The sequence below is a fragment of the Choristoneura fumiferana genome, chromosome 27, assembly GCF_025370935.1.
Source record: "Choristoneura fumiferana chromosome 27, NRCan_CFum_1, whole genome shotgun sequence".
NCBI classification, from domain to species: domain Eukaryota; kingdom Metazoa; phylum Arthropoda; class Insecta; order Lepidoptera; family Tortricidae; genus Choristoneura; species Choristoneura fumiferana.
In genome coordinates, this window is record NC_133498.1 from 1,197,289 (window position 1) to 1,224,244 (window position 26,956).

Consider the following 26,956-nt stretch of genomic DNA (forward strand, 5'->3'; position numbering starts at 1 on the left):
CTTTTAAAACTTGAAAACTAAATAACTCACAAATTCGAGGTTCAATCCGGTCCACAAAAAAAAACAAAACCACAGACTAATCCTACACACTGGCAACTAAACGTACCGCAAAAAAAGTAAAAAATTAAAAACAAAAGAAAGCACGTGAACGTCCACCTCACTTCGCAGTACGAATGTGAATACGAACCTCAATTTTCAAAATCGAACGATAAAACACCAGCGTAACTTGAGCTGCCCAATTCAATAAAAATCTTCTGATGTTCCTCTATTTGTATGAAAAGAAGGGAGGGGCACGGATCATGTTATATTGTTAAGGATTTATTGAGCGAAGTAAAGAATGCTGTTCCGTTGCTTGAATTGGACTGTATTTCTTTGGAATAAGGTTTAGGGTGTGTAGTTTTAAGCGCGTTGATAATTTTGCCCGATTACGTATATGTTTTAGTCGAGTAGTGATAAGATTATACAGGTGTTTCTTATTGTTGTGGCACATTTTGGAAATTCATTTCATACTATTTTTTTATATACCTCGTCCCCTTACGACCAGAATCGCTTAAAGTCACTTTTGGGCAAAACTGAGTTAAATATATCGTTAGAATGTACTTTCTAAGATCTACATGCTGTTGAAACCCGTTTTACTGTACGATACTCTAATACCGAGTTACGTTTTTCTTAAGCTCACTTAAAGCCGATTTTTTAAGAAAATCAACAGCCAAAAACAACTACGCGTTGGTTAAACAGCATTTTTTATTATTTTACAACAGCAAAAATATTTTAATGTCAAACAAGAGATTTTGGAATGTTAAGATTTCAATAAAAATGCAATTTGAGTACTGCCTAAAAGTGCTAAAATAATGTTAGTAGGTTTCGCCTGTTGAGCATTACTTTATATTTCAATTATTGCAACAGCGAAAAACAAACTAAATATAATATAGGCGATATTGCTTGTAACAATGTTTGCTTCGACCATAAGAAGCGCTACAGCCAAAATCGCTTAAGTATCGCTTAGACGTTTCGCGCTGTATTGTAAAGTAGTGTGCACTTTGTGTAGGCTAGCTTAGTCGGTTCATACACGCTTGAAAGCACGATAAGTAATTTTTAAAAACTTATTTAGGTAATTATAGATCTGTTCACTAACGAAAGTCTGCCCTCCACATTCTATAATTGTAATTGTACCTAAACGTATCCGTACGACAAGTCTATGTGTGCGTAGCTCGAACTTGTCCTCGTGGCTTCAGTCGCAAGCGTACCGTCAGTCACGCACACTAAGACTAAGACAATGTGTAAGTACTTAAGAGGTTTTCTCGTGTACATTAATAATTCGCTGTGGAGGGGCGCGCCTTCGTGAGTGAACAGATCTATGTATAACAGCGATTCACTTGCCCGTAATTTAACAGTGTTTTTCTTTCAGGTGACGATAAGGAGCATGGATATTCAGGTTTCGATGAACTAAATAAGCCGCGTATCTACTAGAGGCAGCCTCGGGCCGAGCGGCTGCCTCGCTCCGAGGCCGCGCAAGTGGAGACGCTGCCAAAGGCACGGCTCAGACTGAGGCTCTTTGAGCACGGTCAAAAAACGACAAAATATGGCTCGGCTCGCGGTGCTCGGCCTGAGGCTGCTCTAATGGATACGCGGCTATAGAAAAACATATAACCAGATCCAACAGACCGTCAAAAATGAACCGTGATTGTCATTTAGATAACCTACTTATTTACTACTTCGTATCGTAGGTACGTCGTATCAATGAAAAGCTTATCACGGCATAAAACATTTACGTAGTCACACATTTTCATTGTTCTTGGCTTAGGTAATATTAATTATCCATGGCTGGTTTGAGTAGCCACAGCTAAGACAAGCAGTGATGAAGAAGAAGACTGATGATTATTACCATTAAGGTTATTTTTCATCACTGCTTGTCTCAGCTGTGACTACGTCGGCACACGCTCAATAACGTCTTCATCACAGGCCAGTGCAACCAGCCATGGTGAATCTCCGGTATAACATTTTTTTTTGTAAAAAGTCATTAAATCTTTATTTTTTAGCTGCGCTTATTGGCAGTGGATTAGTGTATAGCTTTTTAATGCAGGTAGTTTAAATTCCTCTACTGAAAGAGGTTCAACAGAGTTTGGATTCGATTTTCTGTGTCTTGTTTCGACGGTTGGTTTGCAAAGTTACAGGCCTGGTATCAAAACTCAAAAAGTCAGACGACATGTCGTAATTGATAAAAATATTACCTATACAAATATTAAGCCAAGAACAATGAAAATGTGTGACAACGTAAATGTTTTATGCCGTGATAAGCTATTCAATGATACGACGTACCTACGATACGAAGTAGTAATAGTAGGTATCTAAATGACACTCGCGGTTCAGTTCGACGGTCTGCTGGATCTGGTTATACCTATGTTTTTCTATTTAGTTCATCAAAACCTGAATATCCATGCTCGTTATCGTTTTGATGAAGAAGACTGATGGTTATTACCATTACGGTTCTTTTTTCATGACTGTTTCAGTGGTTACTTGAGCCTTGAGACGCTAAGTGCCTTTTTATTAAAATGTTTGAATAAAATATGTTTTTTGTTGTATGCATGTAATCAAAAGTTCCATAATTAAATGTATTAAGCAGCACATATGATATTAAAGGAATAACGTAATATATCTCACATATACTAGAAATATACTACTATATTTAAGACTTTAGCTCGCTAGTTTTCATTTATTTATATTTTTGGGCTATTTGGTACCTATTTGTTGAAATAGATTGATGGAACTCTTTCGAAAAATACAAGTTATATGTCTTTGAATGATAAAAACAAAACAGAATAATGCTACATTGCATATAAGATAGAAAAACAGAAAAAAAGCCTAGAGTCAAAACATCTTAGAAATATTTTGCACTTTTAAGCGCGCTTAAGAGGTAAATTCCGATTTGTTTACAGCCAATACCTCTTATTTGCGCTGAGACTTAACTAAAAACTTAAATTGTATAAAACATGTAAGCATTTCTAACACTGTATTCGGCGAAAAATGCTTCAATTATGGACTTAAAATGATAGTTTATCCAATATATCTGCGTAAACTTGCTAGTTTAGAAGATAAAAAAAAACGTGTCTACAGGCAAAATCGCTTATCTGCAGTACCTTTTGAAGAAAAGCCCTATTTTAACCTACTCGGCGCGAGTATAGAGTAAATAACATAGCCCTATCCTATTAAGGAATAAATTATCTAAATAGAAACACAGAGACGTTTTTAGTATAACTAGCTTTTATAGGTTTTTAGAGCATGCAAACCTTTAAAATGCGTTTTTCTCGAAACTACATTTCATGCAGATAAGCGATTCTGGTTGTAAGGGGACGACCTGTGTTTTTGTGTACTGCATACTATGCGTTGGTGTTCAATAAAGAGTTATTGTATTGTATTATACATACTTACATAATTTATGACTAGGTCAATAAGTTTTCCCTAAAAGAAAATTATTATTTGATTTGAAATGTGAATTGCCTAAACAAAAAATCTTTTATCGTTTTTTACCTCGTTGAGTCGCTTGACGAGTTCTTCACAAGGGGGATTTTCCGAACCGGTTTTAGTCTCCGACAATTGCATAGTTCCCATGCGATAGCGATAAACAAATTCTTGCCAGATTAAATCCTGGGCAAAAGCTAATACTAGGTACATATAAGTTATATAAATGATTTTTGTTATAATACAGTAGCCGTTACCGCGACTCCATCCTTGCAGAATTCGTATTCGTTTATTTGACAATAGCAAACACAATTAAAAAAAGAATTATCGAAAACGGTCCAGCCGTTCACGCTTACTGCCGTGACCAAGGGAAATAGGGATTCATTTTTATATATTATAAGATTTAATAAAGGAGGGGCGTAATTGAGCTACAGCGCGCAGCGCTGCATTTGCCGCAATTGTCACATAAAACACTTTTCAAATATCTCAATTTTATAAATTATCGGTTAGTTTCTGAACATCCTGTAGCTGGACATGCATCAGTGTGTGTGCACACCTGTTCAAAACGTGTGCGTGTGAGCGTATTGTGGAGCTCAGGTGATGCGTGACGACAGTAAGGCTACTCTACTTCGCAACATTAATTTATTTATTTAATGAAATAAGTACACAGCATTACAGACAAGCCAAAGCACTGTGAAATTCATAAAATATTAACAAGCACAACACATGATTAACATTTACAAACAATTAAGTGAAGACGGACGGTCATCCTTCGCCTCACAGAACCTCATACACTCGCTACATAAATTCTTCCAGCTACTAGCAAAGATATCACAATCTGGCGCCGATGCGAGAAGCGTATTAAGATTCGATAGAGCTCGAATAAGAGGTGAGTTCTTGTGTGACACTGTGAGAGCTTTGGGAACTGCCACGGTTGCGAGGGCGAAAATTGAAACGGGATTGGGACACAAGGGGCGCGAGTAGGCCACTAGTTGCGTTACCAACTTACAATATTTAATAGTACTCTATAGAATGCGACGAAAAGTAAGACCGCGCTTTGCGCCTGCGACGATTTGACTGTTGACCTCCGCTAGAGAGCGGCCAATTACCATTTAATTAACATTAATTAACATCACTTGCACAACGCGGAGATGTCAACATCAGCTGTCGTCCCAAAAGTTTTGACAGCCGAACATGTGTATAACACAATCATCATCATCCCAGCCTATATACGTCCCACTGCTGGGCACAGGCCTCCTCTCAGAACAAGAGGGCTTGGGCCATAGCTCCCACGCGGGCCCAGTGCGGATTGGGAACTTCGCACGCAACATTGAATCGCTTCGCAGGTTCGCGCAGGTTTCCTCACGATGTTTTCCTTCACCGCAAAGCTCGTGGTAAATTTCATATGTAATTCCGCACATGAATTTCGTTAAACTCAGAGGTGCGAGCCGGGGTTTGAACCCGCGGCCCTCTGCTTCAGAGGCGATAGGTCAAACCACTAGGCCACCACGGCTTTTAGGCCACCACTGCTTTTTTACTACATACTACATTTTTTACTATATACTATACTTAACACAATAGATAGGCAGGATATCTAAGCCATTTTTTGGGAATCCCCATATTATTATGAGAATTCAGTAAATTTTTGCTGCTTGCTATCTAATCCATAAATATTATAAATGCGAAAGTGTGTGTGTTTGTGTGTTTGTCCGTCTCTCATGTCGAAACGGCGAAGAGATAGTTTATGGGACAGAGAGTGACATAGACTAGGTACTTTTTATCCCGGAAAAATACAGTTCCCGAGAGAACAGCGCGCGATAACCGAATAGCTAGTAGTTTATACGTTTAAAACTGTGGGTAGGGTATAATGCGTAATCATCATCATCATCATTATAATTATTATCAGCTCTAGACATAGACCTCCCATAGACCTTCAGTACCTCGGTGTGAAGCGGCCTCCGGGAGGTCATCCGTCCATCTCGTTGGTGGACGTCCTACGCTGCGCTTGCCGATCTGCGGTCTCCACTCGAGTACTTTTCAGCCACCTGTTCTCCGTGCTGGGTCTATATTGGAATCAATAATAACAACTTTTGCCATAATAACGTTTGCCATAATGTAAATGCCATTATATTTTTTGTCCTAATATTGAATATCCTAATGCTTATTAGCACTAATTTTAAAATCCATTACAACTTTTGTCATAATGATCTTTTGCCATAATAACGTTTGCCAAAATGTAAATGCCATAATATTTTTTGTACTAATATAGAGTTGCAATGAGGGCTATCGTTTTTTGTCTCACTAGATGGCGCACTGTTGCGTGAGGTTTTTAAGTGTGGCTTTCAAAGTCTGTTATTACGGAAGTGAAAACAAAGTTTAGATTAAAACCTTATTTAATACACCTTAAAACCGTGCCATGTAAATATCGAGCATGCCACAGTGTTGCATAGTCCCTGTTTTGTTCGGAAAAAAGAGAGGACAAAGGTTTCCGAAAGACAAAACTGTCTCAAAACACAGACATTCATTGCCCCGGAACGCATATTTGCCATAATAATTTCAGATATTGCAAAATATTCACAAAATTATTCTAATTATAAATAAACCCGCGTAGCTCACCCAAAAACTATGAGATTTGACATTTCGGAGACCTCACGCTACACTAGCGCCTCTAGCGGCGAATTCATTCGCGATAGCCCTCATTCCAACCTAACCTACTTTTTAGGCTGCGGTTCGTGTTTGTAGGGGTCGCAGTTCTAACCTAACCTAACCTAACCTTCTTTTCTAGCTGCGGTTCGTTTCTGTAAGAGTCGCAATATAAACATCGCAATAACAATAATAATAATATAAGATCATTATGGCAAAAGTATGATATGTCAAAAGTGTTATGGCATTTGAGTTTAGGACAAACGATATTATGGATTACGAAGGAGACCCTCCGTGCTATATGGCCGCCCCATTGCCATCAACGATCAATACCGCTTGGCTACATCTATGCCTCTCGATCAACGCATCTCATTTCTGATTTGAAAGAAGTAAATCCCTCCCCCCGTTTCGCCAAGTAGAGTATCTCCCCACACCCGGTAGTTCACGCTTGGCCTCCTGACCCCTTCCCGCATGGTTCAGTGGTTGCAGCCTAATCCAGGTTCAAACGCTCGGATTACTGGATTGTTCACACATTCTTTTTTTTGGTAATAACTTTCAAACGTGCGATTTTAGGGCTAAAATATTTCTTTTATTAATAACCATCCTCCATCAGGCAATCTCCCACCGTGGAATCTTTCAGGGAAGGCTTGAAGAAGATGAGGCTCACACCAGGCCGGCAACTATTGGTGTCCCTGTCTAACATGTGAGTAAGAGAGGGACACCAAAAGTTGCCGGCCACAAATTGCAGTAAAAATATGGCCTGTCTAGGAGCCCCTTTGATATTTAAGAACACATATCGATACCTTGAGGCTCAAAGGCCATATGCCATTTTGGCCTTTGAGCCTCAAGGCATTTATAACGGGTGTGGCCTGTAATACGAGCAAAAAATAAAAACGTAGATCGTCCTCCTCAATCTGAACAACATTAGTTCAGCGATTTTTAAAAATAATTGAGGCTATTAAATACTGCTATCAATTCCATCCCAGACAGAACCCAACTGACGTCGCCTGTCACGCTACAAACATCAAGCATTTTGCTTTACATTGCTTCTTCGAATAAACTTAAAAGTGTAATAAAAAATAAAAAAACACCCACAAAGATGGGCGCACAAAGCCACATGGTGGGTACCACATGACGGGCACCGACGGCAAGGCAGGCCGAGGCGGAGATGGCGAGATGACCTGGACGCGGAATTGAGTGAGTGGCCAAATATAGCTCTGGATAGGGAGATGTGGAAGTCAAGAGGAGAGGCCTTTGCCCAGCAGTGGGACACAGCTATAGGCTAAATATAGGTAATAATAATAATAATAATAAAAAATAAAAAAAACTAATTAAATTTAAAAGTCGCTGAACTAATGTTGTTCATTTTAACGAGTATGATCTATGTTTTAATTATTTGCTCCTGTTACAGGCCTCAGCCGGTAACTATAGTAGTTTATAGTAGTTCTATTTTTTGTATGTAGTTTATGTATTATATTGTTTAAAGCACTGCATTCTTTGTCGGACCCTAACTGATTCCTCTCATCTACTCAAAGGATGACTGGTAGAGCTTGTATGTTTAGCCAACAGATTCAACCTTGAAAACTATTGGTACTATACAATACAATACAAATATTCGTTATTGATCACCAAAAGCAGTACAGAGACATTACAAAAATAGCAAAATTCAGGTAGACAATAGGCGGCCTTATCCCTAAAAAGTGATCTCTTCCAGACAACCAATTTCTGAGAAATTAATAAATATGAACAGACTAATGTAGGTGGCAGAGATAAGAGACAGCAGAAACGTAGAATTAATAGACAATAAATATTAAAACAAAACAAAAATATATATAAATTATATATAAATAACAAATACATCAAATATATACTATTAACTACATATCGTCGCTTCGGAGGTAAAGATACTAAAGCGACACTTTGGGCCAAATTGAGTTATATATACCATCGGAATCAGCGAATTTTTCTGCGTCGATCTATCTGGGTTTCGAGACGATCAGAGGACTTTTTTGGCGCTTTAGCCCCTGAAAAATCAGTGAAATTTGGGACACTTATTACAATCCGACGCTTAAATTGAGTATTTTCTCTTTAGTGCTTTTACCTGTTTTAGTTTCTAAACGATTATATTGTTAAGTCATTTGTAATTTTTCACCTTTAAATACATTTGGCGTTTTAGTACTCTGTGCATATCAAGAAATTTGATTCTTCATCGCTTTAGTAAATTGTTCCAGTCTATTCTGAAGTTTTGGATGCGTTTAGTATTTTGGTTAAACTGATAAGAATATATTTAAGTCGTTTGAGTATTTAGTACAAAACAGTTAACAGAATTTGTGGTGTATTAGCGTCATTACAACATAGCAAAAGAAAGAAAACATTTATATTAGTAAAAAAAATAATATTAAAGGATTATGTTTGGTCCAGTAAGTCAATAATCTGTCATTTTATTGTCAAAAAATAAGTGTTTAGGTTTTTTTTTTTACGAAAAATCAATTATATAAGCCAGTTAGTAAAAGTACCCACGATATTTTCATGCGAATTGTATATATTATGCCAAAGTAATCTGGACTTTAATCTTAGGAATTTAAGTTACAATCACTTTACCAAGGATAGGTAAGGTACTATGCGCGTCTTTTATATCAACGCAATAATAGAGCGTGTTGGCAACAAAACCTGAAATAATTAAATAATTGATTGTGATTACGAAAGGCAAGTTTGTAAACAAATAATTATTATAATTATGTGCACTAACTCTATTGACTGTTATTAGAGTTAGGTACGAAGGAACATGATAAAAAGTTAACCTTATTGTGAGAATTCTATGTATCGGAAATAGGGTCTGATATAGAAATATGATGAATTGACATCTAGCTATTCTAAACGGCCAGGCTTTACTATATAAAAGGCTCAAATTATGTTATTGAATGGCAACTTTGAATAATTAAAATACTTGAATTTCAGATCCAAATGGAATCAGATAAACATGTCTCTTTTTTAAAAATTCGAATCCGGAAAGTGAAAAAATCAAATGTTTAACTGGCCAAAGCTTAACGTAGTGCGACGCATTAACTTCGATGGTAAATATATGACTGCTTTTTCGCTCTGGACTCAATAGCCGCACCGAAGTTGAGACTAGATTGAAGGTCTAACCCAAGAACCTCAAGGTGGTCTTTAGGTGGTAAGGATACCCTCCTCTGGACAGTAGGAGCCAAAGTGAACGGTCTCCGCTTAGCGGTAAACAGATACGCCTGTGTTTTGGCAGCACTGAACTGGACCAAGTTGGCCGAGCCCCAGTCGGACATGGCCTCCGAGGTCGAATTCGTCCGCTGTACCATAACCTCCCTGAGTGCCCGATCTTATCACCGCTGGCCCGGGCCCGGCCGTTAGAAAGGTACCTCTCTGCAATTTTGCGTCATCTGCGTACCCAAACACATCGGGTATGAGCAAATCGTTGATGTGCAGCAATAATAGAGTTGCAGATAGGACCAATCCCTGAGGCACCCCGGCATTGATTGCCATGAGATCAGATGAGCATTCGTCAATGACAACTCGTTTAGATCGGTTCCGCAGGAAATCAGAGATCCATGAGCATAGGACAGGAGGAATCCTGCTATGAAGGCCTCTGTGCCAGACCCTATCGAATGCCTTGGAATAGAGACACAGCAAGAGCTTCACCATGCTTCTCAACAGGTTCACACCAAATGTGAGTAGCATATACCAGAAGGTCCCCAGTGAACCGATTTCGGTGGAACCCGTATTGGCGGTCACTGAGGAGATCGTTACCTTCTAGATATACCTACCAGGAACTTAGCATTCAATACACGCTCCATTACCTTAAATAGTATGGAGGTGATTGCGATACGCCGATAGTTCGACGGGTCGGCACGACTGCCCTTTTTGGGTAGATACTGGCTGCACATTAGCAATCGTCCACGATACCGGGACCTGCCCCAACTTGAGGAAGAGCCTGAACAGACGTGTCAAAACCGGAGACAGTTCCGGAGCACAGGTGTTTAAAACAATTCCAGGTATAGTTTATTCCTAGTTTTATTTACGTCCAGAGAACGCAGCGTTCTTAAAACCTCCATTTGGTGTATTTTGACCTCCTGCTTAAACGTACCACAGTGAGAAATGGAGGGAGGCGCTACACTACCATCATCAAGACGCAAATTTTCCGCAAACAGAGAGACAAACAGGTTTGCCTTCTCCGCTGCAGTGTGAGCTAGCGACTTATCCGACTTCAGCAGTGGTGGCAGTGACGGACGACAGAAATTGTACTCCACCGATTTGGCTAAGGACGAAAACGCTTAAGGAATGTATTTTCTTTCTTTCTTTTCTTTTTCTTTACTCTCAGAGGGGTAGGAAGCAAATTTGGCACCGATACAACCAACATGGAGGAATCGCGCTTTCCGTATGACCTTTTTGCAGGACATGGCAGCTTTGTTAAAGAGCTGTTTCTTAACGTGTACATCCGGTCCGGAGCATTGCGACATCGAGCATCAGCCCACAGTAAGTAAGCAAATAGAGTGCTTAATAGCTTCAGCTTGAGCGCACTCAGCGTTAAACCATGGGCGAGATTTGCCACCAGTGGATACGTCAGAGAAAGGAATGAAATATTCCATACTCTGACGCAACACATCGGTAACAGCTTCTGCGCAGCTCGACGAATCGTTACTGGGAAAGCAAGTTTTCTGCCATGGATAGGAAGCAAAGAAATGATGCATCTCATCCCAATCTGCTTACTTGTATCGCCATACTCGCCGAGTACCGATTAAGCAATCGGTAGGAGAGTACTGCGACACAAATTGCACCAAACAATGGTCAGAAGTACCCAAAGGGGAAGACACCGACACATTGTACCTGTCTGGATCAGTCGTCAGCAGTAGGTCCAAGCACTTAGGCGTGTGCAAGGCAACATCCGGTATGCGAGTCGGTTGCTTAACCAGCTGGGCGAGATCTAGCTCTTCTTGCATGGTCCAAAGTCCCCAAGAAAACCAACTACGCAAGCGGATATCGTTGCTGAACCACAAACCATGCCGTAACAATGAAGTGATCAAAGACCCTGGGCGTCTCCAAGTCACCGCTGTGCGACCGATAGATCAGAGCGTAAACCGTTTGTTCAACACCAGTGTCCATCAGTAGCCAAAGAATGAAAAAGCTAGGATCCTCAAGGTTGCGGAGACGCTGAGTACAGATGTCATCACGAACGTACAAGCAGACCCCAGCACGTGGCTTAAAAGTATGCTCCAGGCTGTACCCTGGGTAGTGTGGGTAGTCGGTGGGCAAGAGATCACCACCGCCCATATACATCTGCAACACCAGGGGTATTGCAGACGCGTTGCCAACCTAGAGGCCTAAGATGGGATACCTCACATGCCAGTAATTTCACCTGAAGAAAAGAAGGAGATGAGAAAGACAAAAGTGAACAGGTTAGAAAAGACGGCAGTTGAACAGACACAGTGCTGCTCATCCAGCAGCACACGAAAATGAGCCACAACACAAGGAGCTTGGTCTGGTGACTGCGGGGACGCCCGAACCCCCCAAAGTCGGCTTTCGGGTCCCCTCCTCGGTCGCCAACCGGCACTACAGCACATCTTCGGGATTTTTCGCAAGTTAACGGGGCAGCCTTTCAAAGTTGGCGAAACCTCTACTTGGGCCCCCTACTAACTGCGGTCGGCCAGCGGAGCACCGTGCTTTGGATTCCGCTACCCTCCACGAACAGGCACCCGGTGCAGCAAACTGACGGCACCGAAACCGGTTTGCACGCAGCGTTTGGCAGCATAACTTAGTTAGGTGGGTGGTGACAAACCGCGACCGAAGCCTACCACCAGAATGAGGTTGTTCATTTGGCGCTACCTAGGGGACACGTGTGGGTAACTAGAGCTAAAGCCCACGGACGCGAACAGCTTTATCCCCCAATAGTTGACGATAGGCAGATAACACGATAACAAGAACCAATGTCAAATAAAACTTAAAAGTTTCTACAATTTCCTGTTTTTCCTTTGAATTTAGTAATATTGCGGGTAGATTGAGCTCTGCTGCTTTTGCAGTTTGGAAAATACGGCAGCTAACCGATGTGGCGACGGCACGGTTGGTGTATTTTGCTTACTTTAATAGCATTATTTCGTACGGCCTTATTTTATGGGGATCTGCTGCAGACATTGAGTCAATTTTTATCTTACAAAAGAGAGCAATTAGAGCAATTTATAATTTGAAGACGCGTGAATCTTTAAGATCTTTTTTAAGGAAACAAATATCCTAACCCTGCCGTCGCTTTATGTTTTTGAAATAATCATGTATGTTAGGAAGAACATATGTGATTTTCCCACTAACGTCGATAAGCCAAAGGCTACTAGAAACACAGGGAAGCTTAAAGTTCCATCTTACAGACTGGCTAAAACCAAAAAGTCTTTTCTGGGAAATTGCATACGTTTTTATAATAAAATTCCAAAAAATATTATAAATGAAACGGATACAAAATTCAGATCTATTGTCAAGAAGACATTAATATCAAAGGCGTATTATAAAGTTAATGATTATATCATGGACAGGGATATTTGGAAATAATTCCGATCCGCAATAGCGATCCCTTCAAATAGCGAACCTACTGTGTTAAAAATAAAGTTGTGTTAAATACTTGTGATGTATACATATCATTTAATAATATTGTAAATCTGTTTTAAAAAAAAAAATATATATATACCTCGTTGAGTTTCTTGCCGGATTCTTCTCAGCAGAGGTTTTTCCGAACCGGTGGTAGATTTTTTTTGACATTCATAAGTGCTTGTTATAGCCTAAATTGAATAAAGATATTTTGACTTTGACTTTGACTTTGATTGATTAAAGTCTGCAGGGCTAACTACGAAACTCGAAACTCAGAGTTCGTGTCGTGCGATCCCTCTGACACTTATACTATTTAATACGAGAGCGAGAGGGACAGTACGATACGAACTTCGAGTTTCGAGTTTCGTAGTAGCCCTGCAGACGGTCCATTAGTGATCATTCGTTAAAGTAATCTAAAAATTAGTATGTTGTATATTAAAACATTTAACTTGCAAGTCTATTAAGTATTTGTAATGTTTTATGATTATCATTTAATGGTGCTTAAGCATTATGCAGTTGTAAAATAGTTTGATTATTGGTGAATAAGCATTAAACACAGTTTGATAAGAAATTGATTAACGCCATTAAGTAAATTGAAGATAAAAAAACTAGAATAAATATCCCGTTAGTCATCTGAAATTATGATATACATAACCAATTCTTACGTTTAGTCCTTTTACCTTATTGCGTTGTCTCAAAAAGTTGGAGACGAATGACTAAAGCGCCACCTATCTCCTGAACTATTGTACTTAGGTCAAAATTATACATTTCAGTTCATAGTATGCTGAATTGACTTTCATACAGTCTTAGAAATTCTAGAATGTGTTCACAAAGAAAAGAGTTATGAATTTTTGTCGTCAAAAAAAAACTTTAAATCGCTCTCCTGTAAAGTTGGTCAAATGTCGCTTTAGTATCTTTACCTCCGAAGCGACGATATATACCCAATACAAAAATATCAAAAGGCCATATACTACATATGGATAATAAAGTGAATTCATCCTGATTATAATTGAATAGATTCATATTCGTAATCATTAATTGTGTTTCACGAAATTAAATCGCGTTTTTTAAGTATTTTTGCACAGTTGTCATTTTGAGGTTATTTACACGCCCTAAAAGTTGTGACACAATCATTGAAAATGGCGATAATCCTCCATTCACAAACACAGTGATTGGCTGTTTAGGGGTTTCCAAAGTAAGTAAATTAAAAATAATACTTTAATCCCTAGAGATTAATGAGGAGCTTTATTCCCGTCCCGATATGCAGAGACTAAGATTAACATTTGAAGAGCATGAGAAGTGAAAAACTCTATTACTATTAGGTACTCCAATATCTGTCTATTTGTCACAGGGCTGTATATCTAGGACTGTAATAAATAGTCAGCTAAAATTTGTACTTAGATAATGAGTATTTTTAGGGTTCCGTACCTCAAAAGGAAAAAAACGGAACCCTTATAGGATCACTTTTTGTCCGTCTGTTTGTCTGTCTGTCTGTCAAGACCCTTTTTCTCAGGAACGCGTGGAGGTATCAAGCTGAAATTTATACCAAATACTCAGGTCTACTGTCCCTCGGAGCTGTGAAATAATCAAACTTCTAAGGCAACGCAATCAAAAGATACAGCCGTTTTTGCTGCAAATTTTCGACTTTCGCAAGGGAATTCAAACCTACGGGGTACTTCCCGTGAACTCAGAATCTTGAAATTTGGTACGAAGCAACGTCTTATAGCACAGATAAAAGAAAAATTGCGAAAAGCATAAATTTTTATTCACATCATATTATAAAAATATTTTTGAGATTTAATAATTTGTACGGAACCCTCGGTGCGCGAGTCCGACTCGCACTTGGCCCGTTTTTTTATTATTATTATTATAAATAGTAAAGAGCTGTCTCCACACAAAACTCGTACCGTAAATTGCTTCAACTTTGCCCTCTGGCCCCAACATTACCTGATTTGATTTAGAGAACTTGGCACTTTATAGGTTTTAAACTTATATCTAACACGGGAATTATTATTACGGAGGGGTATAAAAGTTTAAAAGCCTAAAGGTTGCTAAGTTTTCGACTCTAAATCGAATCAGGCAATGTTTGGGCCAGAGGGCAGTTTTTTTTATTTTTTTATAGAAATTGCAAAACAATTTGTTGGCGAACCAAACACTCATTTTAACTATATTGTGCACAATAGTTACTGTACATTACATTATACAAAACTAATAGGTACTGACTAAACTAACAATTTTTTGTATGGACAGAGTTTATCAACCATGTTGAAGCACTTTACGGTATTACTTGTAATGAACTACACTAATTTCCCTTGTTTTTTTCAAGTGTATGCTATAGCCGTTGAGGAGTTTCATCCTGTGGAGACGATCCTGGCCGGACAGGTAAATTTGACTTCTAAGATTTGACTACTTACGTACGTACAGGTACCAGCAGTACCTACCAGCACCAATATCAGGCACAACAAATCGTGCATAAATATCTGATACGAATATATTTCTAAGGCCGGTAGAAAGTGCCAGATATCTCTGCACGTTTCGCTATGGCAGAAGACTATAAGTCCATACATACCTACAGACAACGGAACAGTTTAAAGCAAAAGCTTGTGAAACCCAGGGTTTTTCGTAGATTACCTAATGTCAAGTCCAAGTTATTCAACCATTTAGGTACTAAAATATTATGAATGTATTTTGCAACATCTTGTAGCAGGGTATGGGTGTCTGTCTAGCTAGACTCTAGCTACTATGTCGTAACGCCTACAATTTCGTCATAGCTATTTATCGTTAGGTAAATCCAAAATGCTAAATTATGTCAGGCAACGCTAGAATATTTTTAAGTGAGTAAATAACACCTCTTTTGCGGCGGAGTTTAAAAAATAATGTTAACATGGTCTCCATTCAGAATTAGAGGACTTATGCTGTAATTCCCAATTAGGCCCAGTGCGGATCGGGAACTTCACCATTGATTTACTTCTGCAGCTTTTCTCACGATTTTTTCCTTCACCGTAAAGCTCTCGAAAACTTAGAGGTGAGAGCCCGGGTTTGAACTTTGAACCTATGATCCTTTGCTTGAGAGGCCATAGGTCAAACCACTAGGCCACCACGGCCAGAATTGACTAATTATTAGCTTTCAATTAATTCCCATACCCATATTATTATAATACATTTTTTTTTATTCCTCCTTCCATTTTTCGCAGACGCCATATTGTAATGTTACTTGCACACTACGTCACTCCAACGATCATAATTAAGTAATCTAATGATACCTACCTCATATTATGTTGAAATCTGTCCAGCCGTTTTACTGCAGTCAGGAACCAAAGAAATGGACATACCTACATACATACCACATACATACTAAACATACATACCTACGCTCGACAAACATGACCCTCTTTCGGGCAGTAGGGTAAAAATTAAGTCGTATACTTATCAAATTAGTAAACAAACAACAATAGACAACTGTGTTTTTTTCTGTTTCTTCTTTAAGTAAGTAATAAGAAAGAGACACGTGAATATGAACAATGGGCAATAATGGAAATACATAAGATCTCTAGGACTATAGTCCTGTTCTAGAGAATTGGTCACTCTTTACCCGATTGCAGCAAGGAGGGTTATTGTAACTAATTTCAAGGTTCTGTACCTCACAAGGAGAATGGAACCCTTAATTGTGAGTTCACCGCGTTGTCCATTCTTCTGTTAATGTGTCACAACACTATTCCTCTACAACCTTCCATCCTTCTTAACATCGTACAAAGTAAAGTTACTAAGATTATGGTGTTCAATATATACACTGTACACACACACACACATAAACATCACGCCTGTATTCCCAAATAGGGTAGGCAGAGCACACGAAACGTTACCGCTTCGGAGCCAATTTTAGCAATTTAAGGTTTTAAGTTTGACAAGAACGGTACAATAGTGACAGGTTGCTAGCCTGTCGCTTACGGTATACCTTAACCTATATCCTCAGTCGCTACTTACGACATCCACAGAAGAGGTGGAGAGGTGTTATTTTAACCCGACACCTCACGGGTTCAATACCTTTTAAAATGTGTTTTTTTTTCAAGTCCTAAGTAGCTGTATGACTATGCCAGCCTTATTGAAATACTCGATGGCCACATCCATCAAACACTTCTCCAGCTTTGTCCAGAATCTTCGGCAGCAAAGTTGTGTTTATTAAAACTATTTAAAACCTACAGAGACAGTTTTCGTTTTCTTCGCAGTCGGGTAAAATAAGAAGGCACGAAGAAAGGCTTGTTGACACTAATAATCCTACTTTGGGCAGTGGGGTAAAAAGGAAATAATCCGAAAACTAGTGAAACAGTTGTCGTTTAGCTGTTAAGAGTAGCAAACACAGAGACAAAATTTCACATATGCAATAGAGGTAGGATAATCGAACCCAGCAAACCTGCAAAATAACACTTTTAGCCATAAACGCATTTCTTAAACGTGTGATCAAAAAAAACTTTTTTTTTAAGTCTTATACCAACCTCCTCCAACACTGCTGTAGCATTAATCAATGAATCATAATCCGTCCATATCGAGAGCAAAAACTAATTAATCAATAATAACCTTAATCACTTCTTTTAATGTACATAATCTACAATTGTGGACCGTGGGAATACAATGGTAAACAATAAAAGGACCATTACCATCTTGAAATGACAGCATGATTAGTTTATAGATTGATTAAAGATTAAAGATTTTATTTAGATAGAGCGTAGAAAACGCGATCATTACAATTTACTCACTCAAAGCATGCTCAAACACACACACACACACACACACACACACACACACACACACACACACACACACACACACACACACACACACACACACACACACACACATGCACACATATTGAAAATAGATTGCTGTTTTGTTTTTGTTTTTTTTTTTATCTTTTAATAACTTTCCTTTTTAATATCTTAGTATTAGTTACGGCCGGGGGCACCCCGAGGTAGGCCCGGGCTGAAAACCAGCGCTGGAAATTAAAGCCAGCATTTGCTGAGACCGGCACCCATTGTCAAGGTGTAGACCTACCCCCTTATTCATAAAACTTAACAAGCCTATGTTAACTAACAATGCTTTGTCCCTTTCTAACAAATACAAATGTTGAAGTGACAGATAAGGACAAACGAATTTTAGCGGCATTTTAATTAAAATAGGTTTGATTGTCGTTTATGAATAAGGGGGCTATTTTGTATCCACTTGTTTATGTTATGGCAATAAAGAGTTTTATTATTATTATTATTATACCGGGTCAGTCCTTTAACAGGAGTAAATAATTAAAACATACATCGTACTCATCAAACTGAACGTTTAGATCTTCTTATTTAATAGTTACAATCTTTTTGGTGCACCCGATGAATGGCTCGCCACTTCTTTCAACTAAAAGCTGACTCCTTAACCTACTAAGTATACTTCTTATAGTTCAGCTACTTTTAAAAATAATCGAGTCCTTAAATTTTTAATGCCCTCGATTGTACTTAATAACAGACATACAAAGTTCAAACAAACAATTTTTGATTTGTGAAACAAAACATCACACCTTTTTTCACAATTTGTAAAAATTGTATCAAGTTCGTGACCCAATGCATTTTCTCAGCTCCAAAACACACTAACTTAATAAGTATTGTTTGGGATTTTTAACCTTAGAGTAGGTAGGCATTAGGCTTATAATGGTAAATAGGTTTTATGGCACAAAATGTCAATGACTTCGAAATTGACTGTAATCGCGCACACCACTTAAACCGCGAATTTATCGCGCTTCAGACGTTAAAATGATATATCTCAAAAAAAAATTTTTTTTTGGGTTTTTACAGAAAATAAGTCAAAGAAATAAATACTAAACGAACAAATGTGTTTTAACATGGTTGAAATAAAAATAGGATGAATGTATTCTGCATTTTAAAACATTATTATGTATCGCTGTGACAGTTTTAAGCCCCTATTTTCAAAGAAAGAAAAAGTAATCGCCTGAAAGAAAAATAAGTAACCAGTTCTTAACTAGGTACTTATTGCACTTGTGTTTATTTTTTAGTTTTTATTTAAACATTTTTAAATTCGTGTTTTTCTTATTTGCGGTAATAATTAAAATTTTATTCTTACTTTCTTTTGGCACACGGCGGCAGATCATTTCAGCGATGCACCAAGGTCAGGAGAGCGCCAACTCTTATTGCTCTGCGGTTCCCACAACCGACTGCGAAAGGTGAGCTTGTAGCGCGGCCAAATCGACTTGATACTTGGGTAAATTTCTGCTCACAATACCCACGTTACGTATAAAACATGGAGTTTGCAAACAACAACAAACAATATACGTACTGTTGCAGAATCAACTTCACAGAAATGTAAAATAAACCTTACCTAATTTAGACCAATTTATAGATCAGGGGAACAAAGTTTATTTAATTTATATGTTTCATATTAAAACTAATGACTATTAAACATGTATTAACATGTATGTAACATGCGTTCTGTTTAATATCTATGTTTAAAATAGCCTGAATGGCTTCGAGAAAAGTATGGTACGGCCGTTTTTTTAGTTTTGCTCGATTTGGCGGGGGCACTGCCGTGCCCCTAGATACCCAGTGCCATCCACGAAGACGCGTGATTTTGTCAAAATTAGACATTAATGAAAGAAAGAAAGAAAAGTTTATTTTGGCTCCAAAAAGTATCACCTGAAACTAAGACTAGAACTAGCACTAACATTATGACATTTTAATGACATTGTAATAAGAACCACGGCACGCGTCATCGTCAATGACTCTACTACCTATAATCTGTTCATTACTATTCTTCATAATTTAATTTTGACTCGGTCTATACCCGCAAATTAACACACACACACACACACACAAACATCACGCCTGTATTTCTAAATGGGGTAGGCAGAGCACACGAAACGTTACCGCTTCGGAACCACTTTTAGTAATTTTAGGTTTAAAGTTGACAAAAACGGTACAATAGTGACAGGTTTCTAGCCTGTCGCCTACGGTATACCTTAACCTATATCCTTTGTCGCCTCTTACGACATCCACGGAAGAAATGGAGAGGTGTAATTCTAACCCGACACCACACGGGGAATTAAGCTTATATTAAATTCTATTTGAAATATTTCATCATCATCTCAGCCTTTATAAGTAAATACGTCCCAATGCTGGGCACTGGCCTCCAGTAGTTTATAAACAGGCTCAGTGCGTATCGGGAACTGCACAACAAACTGCTATGCTGCCAACAAACTGCTATGCAGTCTGGCAGAGGTTTATAATGTAGTTATTAGGTAGTTATATGTATTTCTGTACTTCTTTTGTTTTTTATTTGAGTAAATAAATAATAATAAAAAATACACACTATTGAATTGCTTCACAATCACAAGTAAAACGGAATAGTACATTGTGTCTTAAGGGCGGTAAATAAGGAATTACGAACGAGAGTCTATTAGAAGCCCGAAGTCGAAGACTGAGGGCTTTAATGAGTCGATGTTCGTAATTCTAGTACCGCCCGTGCGACATACAACGTTTTTCATCACATTTGCGAGTAAAATTTTATATTTCTAAAAGAAAAAATATAATTCTTCCAAATATTGGCGATACCTTAGGCTGCGCTCTTGGCAGCGCCGCCCTCCCCCTCCCTCAGCATGTGCCTGAGCCGCGTGTGCATGTGGTCCTGCTGCTACACGGGTTTCATGACAAGCACATTAAGGTCGAGGGTTTTATTTGGGGGGTTGCAACCAAGGTAGCCTGCATGTTTCGACACTGTTTACGAGCAAGTGTGATGAAAAACATATTGAAACCTGTCCAAGTTTTGCGTCAAATACCAAAAACGACCGGATACGCGTAGACAGGGCCGGATTTAGAGGTCTGGAGGCCTTGGGGCAATGAAGGAGTGGAACCCCCCCCCCTTTAGTAAAATTGGTTTTATTTTGAATGTCTGATAAACAGATGGTCCCAAAGGAAGAACAGCGCCGTTCGCAACACCGGCATTATTCAGATTTGGGACAATTTCCTGACATACTACTTTCTCAAATTTCAATTTCTTTTTGTTATTTCGTACTTTGTCACGAATAAATGATTTATTTCTTTCTTTATTTAATAGGTAGGAGCACTATCTGTCATCTTGTAATTATTAGCCTTATTATAATTTATTTATTTATTTGTTGCTGTTTATCTCACTACCTATATTTATTTTGGACGTATATTATATGTACGATATAATTATGTATGTATTTGTCGATGTATTGCTGTTACGTTTAAATTTTCTTATCTACTTTTGATGCACCACCTGTTGTAAACTAGTCCTTCCTTCTTTCTGTAAAAAAGGTTGCCTGGAAGAGATCGCTCTTAAGCGATAAGGCCGCCTATTGCTCACCTTGTAATATTTTTTTTCTGTGTATCTGTTTTCTGTATCGCTTACTATGTCTGGTGTACAATAAAGAGTCTTTGTATTGTATTGTATTGTAGGTACGCCAAAATCCGATAAAGTATCAAGATTGTTAGCGATCTCTTTCTCTCGAAACAATCGTTACGTCACTATGCTCTCGCGCACACCGATGCTCGCGTTGCGACAGACCGACAAATTGGTCCAACTGACCTTATGCTGTCATCTACCAATGGTAAGTAACTGATAAACTTATGGACAATACAATTACAATGTATAGGTACTGACTCATCATAGATACAAACACAAACGAACAATTTGAATTACGACCGTACTGAAATTATAATATCAAAGATTTAAAAAAAACCGGCCAAGAGCGTGTCGGACATGCCCGAAATAGGGTTCCGTAACCATTACGAAAAAAATAAGTAATATTTTTCTAAGGATTTCGTATTTTGTACGGAATATTCTTAGTTTATGTGTATTTTATACTTTAGGCTGCTATTTACTCTTAAGCTACTAATAATTCTCAAGAAAACTTAAACGTTTTAGTTTTCCTTGTAAGTTTGATATACTTACCTACTACTATCCTGAATTTTTTCAAATTTTTCCACCCACCGGTTTAGACTTAATTGGGTGGACGCTCGATTTTAATGAAAATTTGTACTTTACAGTTGAATATTTTGCATACATATCACTTAATCGAAAAATCGTTTTAGCAACCCCCTAATGGTTTTAAAAGCCCTATTTAACTATGGATGAGAAAAAAAAAATCCCCACTACGTCTATGGGAGGTACTCTAAAAAAAAGCATACATATATATTCGTGCAAAATTACAGCTTTCTAGCATTGATAGTCCCTGAGCAAAGCCGCGGACGGACGGACAGACAGACAGACAGACATGGCGAAACTAATAAAATTCGTTTATCGCTATCCCGCGGGAACTGTGCAATTTTCCGGGATAAAAACTATCCTATGTCCTTCCCGGGACTCAAACTATTTGTGTACCGAATTTCATCTAAATCGGTTCAGCGGTTTTAACGTGATGGCGCAACAAACAAACTAACAAACATTCGCATTTATAATATTACTGGGATTATCGGAAAATTCTTCCATTAAATTACATTTTACAAAAATAATGTTTCATTATTTTTAACAAGCGACTCGATAATTACAAGGTTTCAAAATAAATATGAACAATTTAACACTTAAGTCGACAATATAAAAAAATCGCAACCTTGTTACGTTTCCATAATTAGTGTGAACGTGTGTGTACGCCGGTGAATCGCCAGAACCGAATGGGCAATTTGGTAAAGGTCGGTCGATAAACACGGGTGAAAAACAATGTCGAAATCAAATTATCTTATCATGATTTCGTTTTAAGGAAAATAACGTGAGGAAAACTGCAAAACAATTCGATGATGCGTGTGAACTTTCCAATCCCCACTGGACCTATACATCGTGAGGAAACCTGCACAACCCTGCGAAGCAATTGAACGGTGTGTGTGAAGTTCCCAATCCGCACTGGGCCCGCGTGGGTACTACGGCCCAAGCCCTCTCATTATGAGCTCAGCAGAGGGACGTATATAGGCTGGGATGATGATTGATGATGATGTCCTTCCCAGGGACTCAAACTTCTTCTCAATCTTCTAAATCTGTTTAGCGGTTTAGACATGAAGAGACAAACAGACTTACGAGCTTTCGCATATTTAATATTTGTGGGATTCATCTCCAATATTTATTTTTTTATTTATTTTTTTTTATTATGATGCCTATGGGCGATATGATCTCAAAAGTACCTACCAAAAAAAAAAGCGGCCAAGTGCGAGTCGGACTCGTCCATCAAGGGTTCCGTAGCAGCAAGTAACATAGTTATAAAAGTTTCCTTCACTTTACGATTTATGACGTTTTAATACTTACTAGATCTCGTTCAAACCAATTTTCGGTGGAAGTTTGCCCATATGGTAATGTACATCATATATATTTTTTTAGTTTTATCATTCTCTTATTTTAGAAGTTACGGGGGGGGGGCACACATTTTACCACTTTGGAAGTGACTCTCGCCCAAACTATTCAATTTAGAAAAAAAATATATTACAAACCTCAATATAATTTTTGAAGACTTAATCCATACATACCCCACACGTATGGGTTTGATGAAAAAAAATAGTTTCAGGTCTAAGTATGGGGATCCCCCCAAAATAAATTGTTTTTTTTTTTTCTATTTTTGTGTGAAAATCTTAATGCGGTTCACAGAATACATCTACCTACCAAGTTTCAACAGTATAGTTCTTATAGTTTCGGAAAAAAGTGGCTGTGACACATACGGATGGACAGACAGACAGACATGACGAATCCATAAGGGTTCCGTTTCTTGCCATTTGGCTACGGAACCCTAAAAATCAAGTCTCCAAAAAAAAAAAAACAACATGAACATGACAGACAGTGTTCCCTCTGTACGTATGTAGACACTGTCATTATGAGGCTATCGTTTTTTTGTCTTTCTAGATGGCGCCACTGTTGCGTGAGGTTTTTAAATGTGGCTTTCAAAGTCTGTTAATACGGGCGTGAAAACAAAGTTTAGATTAAAATCATATTTAATACACCTTAAAACCGTACCATAAAAATATCGAGCAACCACAGTGTTGCGTAGTCCCGTTTTGTTCAGAAAAAAGGGAAGACAAAAGTTTCCGAAAGACAAAACTGTCTCAAAACACAGACATTCATTGCCCCGTAACGCATAATTGCCATAATTAATTTCAGGTAATGCAAAATATTCACAAAATTATTCTAATTATAAACAAACCCGCGTAGCTCACCCAAAAACTATGAGATTTGACATTTCGGAGACCTCACGCTACGCTAGCGCCTCTAGCGGCGAATTCATACGCGATAGCCCTCATTGCATGCAAAACTGAATCGGAAATATTAATCGTATTATGTAAAATCGTGTCTATAGCCAATAAATATGGAAAGAGGAAGCGACTGTCCAAAGAAAGGCGGTCCACCATCTTTTACGCATGCGCGTACAGTTGTAACCTGTCAAATACTTAGGACTACTAATAACACCACCTTGGTGGCAAACAAGCCGGTCCGCCGGGTGGTAAGCGGTGAGGTTATGTATTGTATACAATACAATACAATAACTCTTTATTGTAGGTATACCACAAATAGTAAGCGATACACAAAACAGGCACACAGAGAGAAAATTACAAGGTAAGCAATAGGCGGCCTTATCGTTTAAGAGCGATCTCTTTTTCAAGGATAAACTCAAGGATCGACAGTGGACTGTCGATATACTAGCTTTTGCTCGCGATTCCGTCTGTGTTAAATTCGTTTATCGCTATCCCGCGGTAACTGTGCAATTTTCTGGGATAAAAACTATCCAATACCGTAAACTACCATATACCAAAAAACATCTAAATCGGTTTAGCGGTTTGGACACAGACGTGAAAAGGTATTATATTTTAAATGGGAGTGATCGTCGAACTTACGTATAATAAGATAGGATAGATCTTTTATATACACCCATATTGTAAATCCGCCATTATGCGTTCAAAAACCATAGATAATGACCAGCATTACGACATTGGATTCTATTATTTGATTCTGTTAAATGTTCATTACGTCACCCAAATCGATATCATAATGAACATTACCGCCCCGGAGCGGCGGGGCTTCATCTTCGGACGCAGGAGCTCGTGGGGCAGACATGATTCGATGTTAGGTTTTTTGTATAGCAGCGAGGAAACCGTAAAGGTGAAATAAAAATAAAAATAATATATTTTTCCGTTGTAAGATTAAACGAATGTTATTTATATGCTTTGGTTGTTAGAGGTTGCGAATATTATATTATTTAATTGTTATACTCAATGTATTTATGTCCAATAGCTCATTATACCGGATAATGTAATACGAACAAAAAATTAAAACATAGATCGTCCTCGTCAAAATGAACAACATTAGTTCACCGACTTTTTAAAATAATGGAGTCTTTGAATTTTCCTTTTGTCATACAAATTAAATACTGCTATCAATGTACGCCATCCTAGAACACAACTGACGTCGCCTGTCACGCTACAAACATCAAGCATTTCGCTTTACATTGCTTCTTTGAATAAACTTAAAAGTGTAATAAAAATTAAAAAAACTAATAATTTTTAAAAGGCGCTGAACTAATGTTGTTCAGTTTTGAATTATTTGCTCATATTGCAGGCCACACCCGGCATAAAGGTACCTACACAATTATTTAAGTCCTTCACTTTTAATATTCAGCTTTTATTAATAAAATTTAATACTCGTACGCAACATTCAACTACACGGATTGTTGTAATTGTAATACAGTTTCAAGTTGAGAAATTGTGATGATGGAGTCATCTTGACTTCATCTGATTACATTGTAGTCATTTAGAGTGCAATTTGGGTTTGTAGGCCACTCGTTTTAATATAATTTGTTTAACAAACAATCTGAAATGTTTCGTCCTTCGTTATTCAGTTACCAAGGACATCAGCCTTCTCAAGGATTCTGGCTTGCAAAACTCACTTTCCCGAAAGTCAAAGTCAAAATATCTTTATTCAATTTAGGCTAAAAGCACTTATGAATGTCAAAAAAAATCTAACACCGGTTCGGAAAAACCTCTGTTGAGAAGAATCCGGCAAGAAACTCAACGAGGTATATTTTTTTAAACAAATTTACAGATTTACAGTCCTATACTACGATCTTGCCGTCCCGCTGACGTTAATATTATTTAATACGAGAGTGAGAGGGATGGTACGATACGAACTTCGATATTCGTATTTTGTAGCCCTCCTGTTGCCCGGCTGTTTCCATTTTTACAGTCCACACGAGTTTTTTTCGGATGAAGATTCTAAGTCATGATATACAATATAAATAAATGTATAAATATTTATGTACCTACCTATAAATTATTCAAAATTTGAAAAAGTGCACCTTCTGAGAAAATATATATTTTGAGAATTGGCTTTATCTTTAATGAAACTAATGTACAAAATTACCTACATTTGAAATTTAGCTTTAAATTTATGGCGTATTAAACCGTCGTGAGGAAAAGGTGTTAATAATGCTTCCTTCACCGTAAAGCTCGTGGTAAACGAATCTCATTTCGCACATGATTCGGAAGAACTCAGAGCCCGGGTTCAAACCCACTACCTTCCGCTTAAGACACCATGGGTCAAACCGTTAAGTTTCCACAATTATTACCACTACTCTCCATTTTTTTAAACATTTGAAACGTAACGGTAAAATTTGCACACATTTTTAAATTAAACTATTTAAAATTGTGTTAACTTCTACGAGTATAATAAAACATAACAAATACCGCTAATAAATAAATAAATAAATAAATAAATAAATATCATGGGACACTTGACACCAATTGACCAAGTCCCAAACTAAGCAAAGCTTGTACTATGGACACTAGGCAACGGATAAACATACTTATATAGATAAATACATACTTAAATACATATTAAACATCCAAGACCCGAGAACAAACATTCGTATTATTCATACAAATATCTGCCCCGGCCGGGATTCGAACCCGGGACCTTAAGCTTCGTAGTCAGGTTCTCTAACCACTCAGCCATCCGGTCGTGTACGTGTGTAAATATTTTTCGTCAATTTGTGTTCGAAATACGCGTTACAATTTGACCGTTAATTCAAACCTGAAACGGAGTGTTATCAAGTAAACTGCATGCTTGATTGCCCCCTATTATAAAAAAACTGTATTGTTTAGATAGAAAATAAAAAAAATACAAATGTAAATTAATTTTCTATTTACTTGATGGGCAGCAATCACCAACACCCATGGACACCCGCAATAAATACCAATTATCGAAGTTACAAAAC

The 26,956-nt window shown here is 38.0% G+C and overlaps 1 protein-coding gene across 1 annotated transcript in view; it reads left to right on the forward strand.

The window, feature by feature from the left end:
- Nucleotides 1-21,301: 21,301 nt before the first annotated feature.
- LOC141443406 (U-scoloptoxin(01)-Cw1a-like) overlaps nt 21,302-26,956 on the forward strand; it is a 34,071-nt gene continuing 28,416 nt past the window's right edge. The window contains exon 1 of the mRNA XM_074108667.1: nt 21,302-21,322. Within this exon, the coding sequence (XP_073964768.1) occupies nt 21,320-21,322 (3 nt within the window). The 5' untranslated portion in view covers nt 21,302-21,319. The remainder of the gene's footprint in view (nt 21,323-26,956) is intronic.